The sequence below is a fragment of the Cucurbita maxima genome, unplaced genomic scaffold (genome assembly GCF_002738345.1).
Source record: "Cucurbita maxima cultivar Rimu unplaced genomic scaffold, Cmax_1.0 Cma_Scf00007, whole genome shotgun sequence".
In the NCBI taxonomy this organism is placed as follows: domain Eukaryota; kingdom Viridiplantae; phylum Streptophyta; class Magnoliopsida; order Cucurbitales; family Cucurbitaceae; genus Cucurbita; species Cucurbita maxima.
This window is the reverse complement of record NW_019272023.1, coordinates 1,623,578-1,639,139: the sequence shown is the minus strand read 5'-3', so window position 1 is coordinate 1,639,139 and position 15,562 is coordinate 1,623,578. Positions and strand designations below refer to the sequence as shown.

Below are 15,562 nucleotides of genomic sequence, written 5' to 3'. Positions count from 1 at the left end.
CCCCCCCCCCCCCCCCCCCCCCCAAAGCAGATGCACGCAGTGCTGTCAAAGCACACAACAAATATTTATAGCGGTAACAGAAATTTACCTCAATTAGATCCTCATTGCTAAGAAAGCAGCCAAGTTGCTTACCAATCAAAACATCGGGCTTCTGTTACACAAGAATGTGACATTACTGGCCAGAATTTATCACTTCTCTTCATCAAATACATTGTGTAGAACAACAGTATTAACTGTGTTATTTCAAAAGATTCACCAGGTTAAAGAACAGTGCCTCAAGTAACTTACAAACAAACCCCAAGGATCATCTTCCCGTTCAATGAGTTCATCATGAGAAGAATTGATAGAAAGTAATTGGCAGTCATTCGCACCGAACGCACTCCTCATTTCAGTTAGTATTTTACTTGCCCTGAAGAGAAGTTAACTTCAATTCAAAGAGTTGGCATTTACAAACAGCAAAGCGCCATATTTATATATGACCTTCCAATTAATCAACCAAGAAATTAATTAACTACAAGTATCCTAACTAATTAACGAAGCAGCAACCATCTTAGCAAACAAATCAGCAAGGCAATTGATAAATATAATAGCAAACTACTGAACAGAACATTAAAAAAGAAAGTCACATACAGTCAACTACTCAAACTACTGGCATACAGAGTAAAAAACAAACTAGCTTAATTTTTCATTAGATTTATTAGCCACTATAACAAATCAAATCAAAATAACGAAATATAAATATATGAGCATGCTGTAATATTCAAAATGATTGACTGCCAAATAATACTGTGGGTATGTAACGGAAAAGGTCCTCCTCAGATTAAGGAAAAGAACAAAGTACTTCTCTGAAGAGCCATCTTGATTATCATGCAACAACAAATAATGCTTCATAATCTTAGGGTCCATGGCATCATCATTTAGAAGAGAGGCCAATTTGATTGTGTTAAAGAGGTCAACAAATTTGTTGACAGGATGATCATCGCTTGAAGAGACAACCAAAAGACCTGCATATGGTATGGACAACAACAGTTAAAAAGAATAAATGTTTCCAGTAGAAGTTCAAATTAATCATAAAGAATTAAATAACACACAAACACACAATTCTCACTGAGAATATGAAAAGAATAAACAAGGAAATGGCCCCTCAGCCAAAGAAGTTCATATTACAAACTTATGAACAAACTTTGATTCGCATTAAGAAAAAAAAATAGAAGTTACAAAAGGGACTTTTGAAGTAGGATAAATGCGGTGAAAATGAATTGAGCACGTGGGCAAGTTACAAAAAGACCTTGAAGGAGAAAACACAAACTTAGAAACCTACTATGATCAAAGAAGACTAATGTTCCTCTCCGACTAAGCTTTCTAAAAAGTGACCACTTGACCAATATAAAGTTCTTTTTCTTAAATCTCAATCCATGAGTTGGTGCAAGTTTTTTTATATCATATAACCCTTCGAAAATACAAAATTATGACAGTTATGAGAAACTTAAGTTGGCTGACAAAAATGGTAACCTTCAGCGGATGGGGTAAGCTTTCTGCTTCCCTTTTTTTNTTTTTGGTCTTTTCTTTTCTTTCTTTCTTTCTTTTTTTTTTTTTTTTTTTTTTTTTTTTTTTTTTTTTTTTTAATGAAAAACCAAACTTTCATTGAGAAAATATGAAAAATATAAGGGCATACAAAAGGAAAGTCCTATAAAAAGGGAGCCAACTACAAGAAAGGGTTCCAGTCAAGTAAAATAAGAGGCATCAGCCAGTGGGTTTCAGTATGAAGGTTGAGGTTCTTGAAAGTTCTTATTCATAAGTTTTTTATTCATTATTTTTGGATTGTGACAAGAAGACTCCTCCTCCTATTCCTTCATCCATGTCAGTCAATTTTGCTTCGTTGATAGAACTAGAAGCCTGTGGTCTTAAGTTCCGTGAAAATTTTCCTCTGGTTGAAGAAGAAAGTCATATCATGGCTAGCTTTGCAAAAGTTTGTTTTTGACTTCTCGGAGATATTTGGATTCACTTGTATGAGGAGATTTGTTATTTCTTTGCTAGTAATAGTCTTCCAAAACTTCTTTCAACGGGATAATAGTTCTTGCAAAGCTGAAGACTTTTTCGGGTTGTCATGTGCAGAAATGGCTTGAAGCTTGGGAGTTTGATAGAATCAATCTATTTGGTATTAAGAAATTTTCTGTCCTAGTTCTTTAAATGTTTATTTATCTTCATGGAAAATCTCTACTTGGATGCCTTTGCTATTTTTATTTTTTCTTTTTCATTCCCTTCGGAGTTTGTATCACTTGAACATTTATTTAATTTCATTATATCAATGAGAAGTTGTTTCTTGTATCTAAAAAATACGGTTCTGGTTGTCTTTCGGTTTTCTTGGATTCTTCTAAGATATTGCAACGCAAGATCCAAGCAATCCCCATTTTGTTGGAAAAGGAAGCTTTTGTGGAAACCATCGCAATTTTCATGATTTGTAGTTTGAGAGAGAACAGGATGTTGTTGAAAGTTCATGGAAGAAGGTTTTAAGCGCCAATCAACCTCAATACCTCCCTACCGATTTTTGTGAAATAGGCATTTTGAGCTTTTCCATTATTTTTATTNATTTTGGCATTTTTTTTTTTTTTTTTTTTTTTTTTTTTTTTTTTTTTTTTTTTTGTAACTTTCACTTCTCTTCGTGTCAAGGGCCTATATCTATTTTGCATGGCTTTTTTGTACTTATTACAAAATTACTGTAAACACTACTGATCACCATTTAAGCAAGACTAAAATTAACTTGCAAAAATTCAAGGGCAATAGAACTAACGAAAGAACAAAGGAGTGAAAGGAAGTAAATAAAGGGATCCGTATCCAGAAAATTCTTGAAGAATTGGATATATATATATATATATACACACACACACACACATATATCAGACTTCCAAGCAATTATTATTCTAGTAATATCATGCACAGTTTTGTGAAACGTGATAGAACCAAAATGCAAAGGTTGACAATGATAGACAATATATCAAAGAGAAACTTAATGAGAGACGGTTTTATTTGTATGGTTAAAAGAATAAGCATTAAACCAATTAGAAGACTTTGCATGGTAGGTGACGAAACTGAAGAAGCCTTGCCCTTAATGTAAACATAAAAGGTCTGACAGAATGATGGTATTGTATTCTATTCACACTAGATATATACAGACATAAGTAAAAGGTTAAACTAAATAAAAGAATGTTAAAAGATGATAAGGTCTATATGTATAAGATACTTTACAACAATACAAATATACTAATATAAGTACCATAACACTTGAAAAAAGAAGGCTTACAGAATACTTCATATTTTCTATAATCTTACATGCCACAGGATGGTCAAAAGCTTCATGTTCTGAAAAGGATACATTACGTATAAGCTCTTTGTTAAATAACTGAAACCACGAAGGTAGAATTGCAGACTCAAAACCTGCAGTGATTTGTTAAGTCAGACATAATTCAAAGATGGTGTTAAGTTTCAAAGGACCAGAAACCAACCACAAAGAATGTCACTATTAGTCATGAAGGTTGTTCCATAACCAGTGAAGATGGGGAAGACTGGAAACCTAAAAAAGAATTGTAACATAGTGCGTTTCACATGATCTCTTTGGCTTCTCCTCTTTTTTCTTTCTTGTTTTTCCTTCTTGTTCTTTCTTTTTTTGTTTGTAGGAAAACAGTTCAAATATAGTTTGAATTTCAGAAAAAGAATCTGTGCCAATTTTTTTTTTTTTTTAACCAAATTTTATTCATAGAGAAAAGAAAAAAAAAAAAGACAATCGTAGTCTGCACAGTAATTTATGCTTTGAATAAATGAACTTTTCTTTGTAGAATGTTTTTATAATACAATTTTAATTTCTGTTTATGTTCAATCCTTTTGAAGTTTGTAACTTTCGGCTTAATTTTTTTTAATCAAAAGATTTGTTTCTTATTCAACAACTCAAAAAACTACTTTTTACAATCTACTTTGAATTTCATAGATGAGTTTTCGTTTGGACTTTTGTTTTTTTTTTTTCTTTGGATTGGAACTCTTTCCCATATAGCTGAACTAAAAAGAGTTCAAGAAGACGCCAAAACTTTTAGATGAACATACAAATAACAAGATCCAATAGTCTAAAGATGAACAGTACTTACAGTCAACTGCTTCATTAATTTGAGGTGGATCAGAACATAGTTTAGAAAGATCTTTCTCGCTGGCTTGTGTAATGACTTGTTTCAGTCGCTCTTTTGATGCCTAAATGAATGATTAGGGAAGTATAAAATAAGAGGAAGATAGTTGAAAGAACAAGCAAAAGCAGTCCTCGTATATTGGAGACAAAATAAAAGCAGGAGACTGATTTTATGAAACATTTTGATGGCCTAACAATATCAGTGAAAAATGAAACAATATGGTAAAGATTTGCACTTGAGAAATTCCGTTTTCAGAATGTTCCAGGTGATGCTTGAAAGGTCTTTATGACTCTCCACTCTATATGCCACATTTGCAACTATACGTGTTCCATACATAAAATGGCATCCTTACAAGTTATACCTTACGCAAAACGTTTCCATATTTTTTCTACAACCAGTACCTAATTCCCAAATATAATGACTATTCACTCCTAAATAAAGAAGAAACAGATTTAAAACTCGCAATGTTCAAAATATGTTCAAAATCGAAATTAAGATAAAAGAAACTTCAATCAAGCAAAATAAGACTAATGGGGTACAATGATCATAGAGGCTGGGTCCCAAAGGGAGACATGGAATTAAACAAAGGACCACACCCCTTTTCTCTAGGGTTCTCCTCCAAAAATTCTATTGTTCCTCTCCTCCCAAAGATCCCACAAAATTGCACAAACCCTGGTAAGCCATAGAAAACGCCCTGTATCACTAAAGGGCGAGTGAAGCAGGAGTTCCACAATCGGAGAACTACACCCACTAGGTCGAGCTAGAAGAAAACCAAAAGCCTGAGAGAAGCAACTCCATACCGAAAAAGCGTCGTCGCAACTCCCAAAATGGTGGTCAAGATCTTCAGCCACCCCAAAAGAGAATACAACAGTGCGGCCCTAAAACACGTATCAACTCTTATACGAAGGACTTGTCACAAAGAATTTAATCTTTTTGGAAATTTTGGTCTTCCATGGTTAAGAAAAGGAAGAAGATCTAGGCGGGAGAGGGTTCACCAAGAAACAGAAGAAGGAATTACAAGAAAACCCATCACCGAGACTAAACCTCAAAGGCGATAATCCTCTCTCCCAGGGCTAACCAAAAAATCAAGAATCAGAGATATGAAGTCCGCAATATTTGTTGTTTCCCTATTGAACAAAGGAAGGAAAAACCAAGAGAAATAGAGGATGCCACAAAGCGGGAGGATGTGATCCACCAACCAGTTCCTCTTGGAAGTAAAGGAGTATAACTGAGGAAACAAAGAGCTGAGGGGTCTATTCCTCAACTACATATCCTCCCAAGAAAAAAGAAAGCAATTTTTAAGTTAAACTTTCTAGCATTTTCTTCTTGGGGAACGAGAAAAACATCTTCTTTGACATCAATGGCAAATAACTCTTTCAGAAGTTTAGCTTTCCTATTTCATACGTGACCAAAATTGCCCTTATTCCACAACAAAATACTCTGCATAAGAATTTTAAAAACAGAAACATCAAGCTTAGTTCTTTTCTAGTTTTCTCTTTGGGTATTTCGTCTCAATAACTCACATCTACCACCTATAGGAAGTTTTACTTTTTTTTCTTCTAAATTGGATATATGACTACAAAGCATGGCTAATCAATTTTTCTTGACATATCAATATGATGAATTCTCTGCAGACTAAGGCATTAATTACCTCTTAGAATTTCATTCCTCTCCTCATGATCCTAGTATCACAATTCCATTTTTTTTGTTACTTGCTTGTACTTTTTCATTTCATCAAATATTTTTTTAGTGATTCTTTCAAGTTTTTGGCTTGTCATGCGAGTTTAGGGTCTTCTCTTCCTTTTTACTTTCATAGATTCTACTATCATCTTCTGCTAAGACACCCACTGACCATATAATGGCTATACATGCACATTAAAAATATCCTCGACCTATTTCCCTCCAATTATCTAAAACTCTCTCTAAGAAATTAATCGACAGGCTTGACCCAGCAAAACCCCAAACATCAAACAAATAATTCAACTGCAATCAGGCATAAGCAGAGTTCATAGTTAAATTATACAATCCATCGTCATTCATATCAAACGCAAAATGGATTTTTCTATTTCAGTACCCTAGTATGTTACAGTGATTAAACTTGGCCAGTTGATTTTTACATGAGCTTCAAATTAGCTAGTTGGTTTGTACATAAGCTTCGTTCAATCACTGTCAGTTGAGTTGAATTCTCTTGTATTAGCTATCCAAACTACAAATATACCATGGAACGCGGTCCAACTAACATTGTCAGGAACCAAACATCTCATTTAAAATGTTACCTCGAAATTTGGTTGACGAATATCCGAACCGTAAAACAACCGTGAACTGAATTTCTTAATCCTGTAAGGTTGATCACTGGCGGTCCGTACGGGCACTGAAACGAAAAGGAAGCCCAACTAAACAAGAAACGTTCTCGCGTCCACGTTCTCACAGCTAAGTATAAAGGGTATGTACTAAATTGAATCTGTTTTGCGGAAGATAACAGTGGATTACCGTCAATGTTGTTAAACGAGCAGAAGGGGCTGAGCATCTGGATGAATGAGAGACCATTCTTCAGGCAGGCTTCTTCAACAAGTGGGGTATTCAGCACCATGATAACCGGAGTGATCTCTTCCAGCAGCATCCTGCCCAGTGGTGTATTTTCCGGATCCATGCCTCCCTTTCTTTCAGCTGCAGGCAGTGACCAACGCCAGCTGGCGGGAGCAAATCGCCTTGCCGGATCAACGCGACTCGCCCGACGAGTTAAATGCTGCTAATTGCTATTGAACCATTAAATTTCACCGGCGGCAATGGAGAATGAGAGAGAGCTGCCGTGTTAAGACTGTGACGAACAATAATTCCGCCTGGTCTTGGGATGTACTACTGAGGCAGCAAGCTACCGACGAGTTTTGTCCATCTCTTCGTGGTCTAATGGACCATCTGCTCAGTCTTCCCACGCTAAACTGCGCGCAAATCCCCTCTCTTTTTCTTTTTCTTTTTATTGTAATTTTAGAATATTTTAAGTAGAAATATTCATTTTAACGGATCTACCCGAACGGGATGTAAATTTGAGGAACATTGCCCACGACGGGATTATATTCACAGTTATATTTTCAACTTATATTAAATAATATTTTAAATATTTTATGCGTCCAGCTATATTAAAAAATTAATTAGTTAATTTCAAAATTCTAATAGTAATATTTACTATGGTATAATATTTAAATTTGGGGGTTATATTACAAAATAAAATAATTGTTAATTTAAATTTTGCATTAATTGGGAATGAAATTGGTGGCGAGGATGGGACGACGAAGGCTTCTCCATTCTCGCCCCCATAAACATCTCTAATTTTAAATTAACTAAATTGGTGATCAAATTGTGATCGTTCAATAAGTTAACTAGGAGAATGTAATATATATTTCAATGGTCATGTGTGTCATTTGTTTTATGTGTCCCCAAATTTACGTTTTTTTTTTTGTATGTTACATGTCGTTTTTCATACATAATCGTGATTAATGAGCTAAATCGATATGATAGGTCGATACAATTATTTAGCTCGACAAATATTGTTAGAGCATTCACGACTAAATCACATGTATTCACTTTGAGGTGAGATGTCCAATCTTCATATTCCATTGCTGTATTTTTAAAAACAAACAAATATCGGTTAGGAGACAAAACCCGAAACCTCGGTGAAAAAATGGGGCATACTCGTTTTATTCATGATTTATTATATATTAAATGATATATTATTTAATTTCACCTGCTTTCACCATCCTCAACAAGTTAGTCGACAAAAAATAAAAAAAGTACAAAATAAAAATTTCAACATTTTGATTTTTGTTTAGAAAACATAGTCAGTGTTTACCAAACTACATCGACACTCAATGTTAAAGTGATGTAAATGCGTTTGTTATATTATATTTTTTTAAATATAAATTATTATTATTATACTTCAATGGAGGAGATTAGATGCTCGTGTATATTACAACCGTCGAGTGCGATTTCACTCGCTTTATAAATTCATGTCCCTCCGAACCGCTGTTTCCAGTCACACTCTGCTCTGGAAGCGCCCATTTCTTCTGCCTCGACTTTCTGTACTTCGGCCAGTTATTTCAGCATTCGCAATGTCAAATCGGCCAAACTATCAAGGTGGCCGTCGTGGAAGCTCATCTGGAGGAAGACGCGGCGGTGGCCGACGCGGCGGAGGTGGAGGCAGCGGAGGCAGAGGCGGCGGAGGTAGAGGCGAGCAACGTTGGTGGGACCCGGTCTGGCGCGCTGAGCGTCTGCGACAAAATGCTGCTGAGGTGCTCTTTATAAATTTTCGATTATTTATCGTTCAAGAGTCGGAAAATGGTCGAGGACAGCGATGATCTGTTCGTGGGTTGTAGAAGGGGGAGAACGAAAATTAACTGTTAAGCCCAGTTAGCTGGGTTAGTCGTTGCATTAGGCTTAGCTGATTGTATCTAATGTTTGGACAGATCATTGGGTTAGTCGTTCTCTATTTACCTGTGTATACGAGCCCCTTCAGTCGAAATTTGTAAAAGCTACTGTAGTTACAAAAATCAATATGTGAGGGGAAGGAAAAAACATTGGATTTCTTTGAAGCATGGTTAAGGAACTGTGATGTTGGAATTTCCGTTTTGAATTCTATATTGAGTGCCTACCCTCTTTTAAGCCATTAACGAATTGTGAAACCTAACTTTTTAGGGAACTTGTTATCCCACACAAAGGGCTTGGTTAGCAGGGTACTCTACATAGAGTCATTGGATTGAGTCTAAAAGTTCGCCAATTCACAGGAAAAGGGACCGCTTCATTTAATATTCCATTATGATATTGGTGCTAAGAGCAAGGTCCTTTTTATTCCCCTTAAAACGTTCGAGTGTTTGAATCTTATATATGAAATCTTATTTCAATTAAAAAAATCAAATAGAATCAAGTTTGGTGGATAACTAAATCCATTCCTCATTTCTCCATCAAGTCCTTTCATCAAGTTTGGTGCATGTCCCATCTCTAGAGGTGTCATCTATTGGGGCATCTTTTGATTTTTTAATGACGGCTTGATTAGTGTTTGAATTATATATTTTTCTGTTTTATTGTCCAATTATTTAATGTATGATTTTGAATTTTAATACATTTTCCCTCGAAAATAACTCCTAAATGCAGATGGAGGTTCTTAATGAAGATGAATGGTGGACTAAGATGGACCAGATGAAAAGAGGAGGGGAACAAGAGTTGATAATTAAGCGTAATTATAGTCGAAGAGACCAAGAAATCCTTTACGACATGGCTCATCAGCAGGGTCTCTACTTGTACGTTTCTACTGCCATATTTAACAAGAACTAATATTAGGCTTACTGAAATCAATAATTAAGTACACGAACAAGCTGAGCTTTTACTTATCTCAGTTTCTTTTCCTTGAATCGTTGAATTTTTTTTTCCCTTAACTAGTAGCACTTCAACATTTTATGTGTTGCAAGCTTGCAACCTTTTGTACTTTTTTATGGTACAAAAATAATGTATATGCTACCTAGGATGGCATCTAATACTTTATTTTACTGATTTTGTGCTTGTGTAAGAAAGCCATGCATATAATAAGGGGAAAGCCCTTGTGGTTAGTAAAGTTCCATTGCCAGATTACCGGGCTGATCTGGATGAACGACATGGGTCCACACAAAAGGAGGTTCATTTTTTGTCTCTTAATAACTTGTAATATTTTTTTTGGTTACCCAATTTGTTTAAGCAGAGTCTAACTTATTTTAATTTATCTACAGATTCGAATGACTACCGATATAGAGAGGAGGGTTGGAAATCTTCTGGATGACATGCAGGGTCTGGGAAGGGAGCACAGTGTTTCTTCTACTGCATCAGCTGAAGGAGGCAAACAGACTCCAACTTCTATAAATAACACAAAACCTGTCTACAAGTTGGAGACTGATTTAGCAAAGGAGAAACTTAGTGCTGAACTTAAGCAGAAGCAGGAAGAGATGAAAGTAAATTTTTTTATCTTTTCTCTTTTGTAATGATGCTCTTTCTCTCTCCAACATAAATATCATGTTACCTATTGGGCATTGCAGGTAAGCGATGGCTTAAAAGCAATGCTGGCATTTAGAGAAAGGCTTCCTGCCTTCAATGTAAAATCTGAATTTATAAAAGCAATGACAGAAAACCAGGTGCAAATGCTTTGTCTGTATAGATCTTCAAATTTATTTTAGTAAAAACATTATATTATTTTTGAAAGCTAACATTCATATTGCAAATTTGAACACCTTCTTTTCTCTCCACCTGATTTTAGCAAAAAGAACGAATAATATAAGCTGCATGTGATTCTCTATTCTATGCATAACATTTAGCATGAATATGATATTGTTTGAATTGTTTATTATTTTGTTCATGGTTGTTTAACATGACCAATGGTGGAGATTTAGGCCTGGACTACTCGAGAAAGAGTGTGGATGCCGGTAGCAAGCTTGGAACTCTCTCAATCAGCATTTAGGTAGTTATATGGGATAGCTGGGGTGTGTTTGACTTTGTTAGAGAGAGGAGTTAATTTCCTGTGGTTTTAAGGGAAGGGGGAAGTGTGAGTGAGGTAGGAGTAGGAATATATTTGGTTTAAGTATGGGGGAGAGAGCCCTTAGCTTGGGTATTAGCATTTAGAACATTGTTCGGTTTACTATTACATGTTATTTCTGACCAAGTGGTATTAAACTAGTTACTGGCATGGATTTAGATTTTCGAACACGGTTTGAAATTAAATTGTTTGCTTGTGGAGTGATGAAGTGCATGTCGCTATTCATGAATTTGATGAAAATAGTAATGGAATTGACTGATAAAACCTTTGAAAATATGGTTTTTAATTTTTTTGATAAGAAAACCTATGAAAATAGGTTAAATCAACCATAGAAATCAATATCAATCTACTTGCAAGTTTAGAAGAGGAGCAAGTGTTTTGTAAACATCATGGATATTACATCCCTTTTGTAAATTTCAATCATCAATGAAATTGTCTCTTATCCAAAAAAAAAAAAAAAAGAAAAGAAAAGAGGAGGAAGTGTTGGTGATGGAGCCCAAGTGGGTTTCATGTGGATTTATAGGATGACCAGCATTAAAAAAAAGAAATGTTGGAATTCCCATATCAGGTTGGGTTCGATTAGTTAGTATGTGGGGAGTTATGTGAGATAACTTGAATTAGCACTAAATTATTAAGAATTATGTCATAAAATGGAAGAAAGAAGGAATATATGGGCATAGAACTATTGGAGATAAACTGCCAGCGGTTTCAGAAGGCTATCAATTTTTGTCTTTCCCTTTAGTATTCTATATCTTTTTCTTTGAGTTTTATTGTATTGATTGGTTAAGTGTCTATTTTCTCAAAGGTGATTGTTTCATGGAGTGTCGATTTCCTTGAACGTTTGACTCAAGGGACATTTGGCTTTATTTCTCTAGTTAATACTATCCACAATTTTTGTCTTGAATGTCAGGTATTGGTTGTTTCAGGAGAGACAGGTTGTGGTAAAACCACACAGCTCCCTCAATTTATTTTGGAGGAGGAGATATCAAAACTTCGTGGTGCTGATTGTAGAATAATATGCACCCAACCTCGGCGCATCTCTGCTATTTCAGTTGCTGCTCGTATATCCTCTGAAAGGGGAGAAAATCTTGGTGAAACAGTTGGATATCAAATACGACTGGAAGCAAAACAATCAGCCCAGACTCGACTATTATTTTGCACCACTGGAGTTCTACTCCGGCAGTTGGTATATCTTTTCATGTGCTCATATTTTTGATATTTTTTGAATAGCCAGTGCATGTCCTTTTTTTTTTGTCAATAATGTCATGTATGCTATGTATATTTATAATTGGACTATAAGAGGTGCTGGCAGAAACTAGCATGATAAAAAGGAATCTTAGGCCAATGCTTGTGAGTTGTAACTTGCTGTTTTACTGATTTCTGAGCCAGCAATTGAAAACTAATACCTGGCTCTTCATGTTGATGGAAATTTAATGTTCATCTGAACACATCATTGACTTCTCCAGTCCTTTCATAGACTCCAAATTTCTGCTATTCTGTTTTATGCTTGTCTGAATGTTGTGCTTGTTGTAGCCTTGGTAAGGTCACGGTTTCTTATTCTGCTCAAAGTTGTGATGGGTACACAATCTTAGGGGCTCCTCATCTTTAATTTCAGGTCCAGGACCCACAATTGACTGGTGTTAGCCATTTGCTTGTGGATGAAATACATGAAAGGGGCATGAATGAGGATTTTTTATTAATAATTCTGCGCAACCTTCTTCCTCAGCGGCCAGATTTGCGTCTTATTTTAATGAGTGCCACCATTAATGCAGATTTGTTCTCCAAATACTTTGCGAATGCCCCAACACTACACATACCAGTATGCACAACATCCTTGTCATAACATATTTTTAGTATGTATTATGTGAGAATTATAATATGGTGTTACTATGAAATGTCAGGGAAAAACTTTTTCTGTGACAGAGTTTTTTTTAGAGGATGTGCTGGAGAAAACTCGTTATAATATCAAGTCAGAGTTTGAAAACTTTGAAGGAAATTCAAGTAGAAGAAGGAGACAACAAGAATCCAAGAAGGATCCTTTATCAGAATTATTTGAGGCATTCTTATCCCTAATGCTCATTTGATGTTTAATTATCTTTGTTGTGTATTCTCGTAGTTAGTTGCATTGCTATTTGGTATATTTGAATGTTATACTGTGCATTATTTTGATGTATAACTTCTAGTGGTACTTACCTGCAGCATTATTATTATTATTTTGTAGGATGTTGATATTGATGCTCAGTACAAAGCTTATAGTTCATCTACGAGAAAGTCACTTGAAGCCTGGTCTGGGGCACAACTTGATTTGAGTCTGGTATGTCCTTGGATTGTATAACGAACCATCGAAGATAAATCAATCTATTGCTACTTTGTTATTGTCTTATTCTTCTCTCTCATTTTCTTTTTCTCCTTTTCTTTTTAAAGAAAAAATACTACTGATGAGATGAAGTTACAAAACATGGGGGACGGCAAGAATCTGACTAAATGGTGGCCTAAATGGAATTTTCATTTTCCTCCCTCTGAAATCCTCTTTCAGCTATTGCAAAAGTTATAAAATTTGAAACAAAAGGGAGAAATAAAGGACAAAGGATTTGGACATCATATAAAACTCCCGTTGGCTTCACTGCATAACGGGAAGGTTAGGTTTCTCAAACCATGTTGGATACTCCATCTTGTAACTTATGCATCTTGATTTTAGAGAGTAATCCTTTTTTAACTAGAACAACTTTTCGTTGATTGATGAAAAGAGGAAAAAAAATGTTCAGGAAACGATCTCCCATAAGGGAGAGAAAAAAAAAGCCAAGAAAGTGGCCACCAAAAGAAAAAACCAACAAAGAACTCACCAGAACAGCGAACTAACTAGCAACAAACTAGCCAAATACTCCAAAGCAGCAAGATAACCAAAAGTCAAAGAAAACCCACAACTAAAGAAAACCGACAAGATTTCCTCCCTTAAAAATCTATAACCATCCAAATAGAACATAAAGATCAGACAAAAAAAGAAAAAAACAAATCTTTGTTGCTAAGAGTTTCAAGCCCTTTTTTGGTCTTTGGACCCTATAGGAACACCAGATGCTGACTTAAGCAAAGTAATCTGCCAAGTCCACTCATCAAGATGGTAAGGGAAAAAAACCTTCAAACTTTCTTTAGACAACCCATCAAGTATAGTATATGAGAAGAGGGAAAATTTGTTTTCACTAAAGGAGTAAAGGATCCCACCGCTTCTCCTTCTCTCTCATGTTATGTTGTTGATCATGAATATGAAGTTAGTTTCAGTAGTGTGAAATCTACTCTTAAGCTTATTGAAACAATTATTGTTTAATATTCTTTTGGTGTTGATTTAGTGTCATTATTTCAAGAAATTGACAAAGAGACTCCTCCTTCTCTTTCTTCATCAGTGTTTCACATATTAATCTTTGTGGTCTCGAGATGCATGAACTCCTCCCTGTAATTTTCAGGGAATTTGTTGTTAAACTTTGATTGCTCTATTGCGTTTGCGATTTGGGTTTAGTGGTTCTTGCTTGATATTTTGGGGCATAGTAGGCTCGATCTTTGTGTCTTCCCCCTTCTTTTTTGTTCAAGAATTTTGGTTCTCGTGCATTGTCTTTGGTTCGGTTGCAGATTTTGGTCCTTTAGGCTCTCTTTGCTAGTATCTTTTTATTCAATTTTCTTGGTGTTTCTTGTTGTGGAAGTTCTTTTCTGTATCTTGTTCTTTTTTGGTTCTCTGTAGTGGTTCTTTTTGTGTTCCATTGTGCTCTATTTTTCACTCCCTTGTAGAGTTTGTATCTTTTTGCATTAGTCTCTACATTTTGATTTAAATATAGGAGTTGATAAGATTAAAATTCAGGAAAAAGAACCCATTATATGGAAATACTTCATGTTATCATTTGTTCAATGAAAAGTTGTCTCCGGTTCAAAAAAGAATTGGGTGCCTAAAAAAAAAAAAAAAAACAAGCCCACTGATTATAATTAATATAAAAACATATTACTTCGCTTTTTTTAAAAAAAAGTTTATCATTCATCTTACAATGAATTTCATATTTAGGATGAATGTATGAAGTAATTTTTAAACGACTGATATTAATAAAGTCTATTCAACTTTTTCCAATTAATTTTTTAAAAAGTAAAATTCAACTTTTGATAATAGATAAACAAAGCCTAAATTACATCTAAACTTATTATTGCATACCAAACATAATCTTCCTAGGGAATACATTCTCATTCCCGCATACTCATTGCCTTCTTGGAGATTAAGCCTAAATGCTCACTGTTTTTCCTATCCAAAAACATTCTCGCTGTTTCGTGTTTTCCTCCTTCTATTCACTTGGAAGAGATGAAATATATCAGTTTTGCTTCAATTTGACAATTGAGATTTTCAAGCTCTTCAATTTTAATTGACTCCCTCCTTTTTCTTTGCTAGATCACTGTATTTCTAAGCATGGATTTTCCTTCCATATAATCAGTTGTGTTGATCCGCTGCAGGTGGAATCAACTATTGAGTATATTTGTCGCCATGAAGGTTATGGTGCTATACTTGTATTTCTTACTGGTTGGGATGACATTTCTAAACTACTCGACAAAGTTAAAGCAAACAGTTATCTTGGAGATTCTGGAAAGTTCTTAATCCTTCCTTTACATGGTTCCATGCCAACCATTAATCAGCGAGAAATATTTGATAGTCCTCTCCCCGCCAAAAGGTAAGTTTGCTAGTTGAACTTATAGAATCCTTTTTTCCTTTTCCTTCCACCCCCCCCCCCCCCCCCCCCCCCCCCCCCCCCCCCCCCCCCCCCCCCCCCCCCCCCCCCCCCCCCCCCCCCCCCCCCCCCCCCCCCCCCCCCCC

At 35.5% G+C, this 15,562-nt stretch overlaps 2 protein-coding genes across 8 annotated transcripts in view; one reads left to right on the top strand and one right to left on the bottom strand.

The window, feature by feature from the left end:
- Positions 1-7,140, bottom strand: part of LOC111481560 (trafficking protein particle complex subunit 8-like) — a 21,844-nt gene extending 14,704 nt beyond the window's left edge. For 2 of the 6 annotated variants that reach the window (XM_023127045.1, XM_023127044.1), the window contains exons 1-7: positions 6,663-7,140; positions 6,449-6,543; positions 4,137-4,236; positions 3,331-3,435; positions 842-1,004; positions 289-409; positions 89-151 (exon numbers count right to left, since the gene is read on the bottom strand). In XM_023127045.1, the coding sequence (XP_022982813.1) occupies positions 89-151; positions 289-409; positions 842-1,004; positions 3,331-3,435; positions 4,137-4,236; positions 6,449-6,543; positions 6,663-6,822 (807 nt within the window). In that variant the 5' untranslated portion in view covers positions 6,823-7,140. Of the gene's footprint in view, positions 1-88; positions 152-288; positions 410-841; positions 1,005-3,301; positions 3,436-4,136; positions 4,237-6,448; positions 6,544-6,662 lie in introns of those variants that run through there. The other 4 variants (XM_023127043.1, XM_023127047.1, XM_023127049.1 and 1 more) reach the window with 3 other exon arrangements.
- Positions 7,141-8,143: 1,003 nt separating this feature from the next.
- Positions 8,144-15,562, top strand: part of LOC111481566 (DExH-box ATP-dependent RNA helicase DExH1) — an 11,248-nt gene continuing 3,829 nt past the window's right edge. The window contains exons 1-10 of one of the 2 annotated variants that reach the window (XM_023127059.1): positions 8,144-8,458; positions 9,318-9,463; positions 9,735-9,834; positions 9,926-10,144; positions 10,229-10,324; positions 11,633-11,908; positions 12,338-12,541; positions 12,624-12,779; positions 12,944-13,036; positions 15,205-15,419. In XM_023127059.1, coding sequence (XP_022982827.1) covers positions 8,177-8,458; positions 9,318-9,463; positions 9,735-9,834; positions 9,926-10,144; positions 10,229-10,324; positions 11,633-11,908; positions 12,338-12,541; positions 12,624-12,779; positions 12,944-13,036; positions 15,205-15,419 — 1,787 coding nt within the window. In that variant the 5' untranslated portion in view covers positions 8,144-8,176. Of the gene's footprint in view, positions 8,459-9,317; positions 9,464-9,730; positions 9,835-9,925; positions 10,145-10,228; positions 10,325-11,632; positions 11,909-12,337; positions 12,542-12,623; positions 12,780-12,943; positions 13,037-15,204; positions 15,420-15,562 lie in introns of those variants that run through there. The other variant, XM_023127060.1, reaches the window with a different exon arrangement.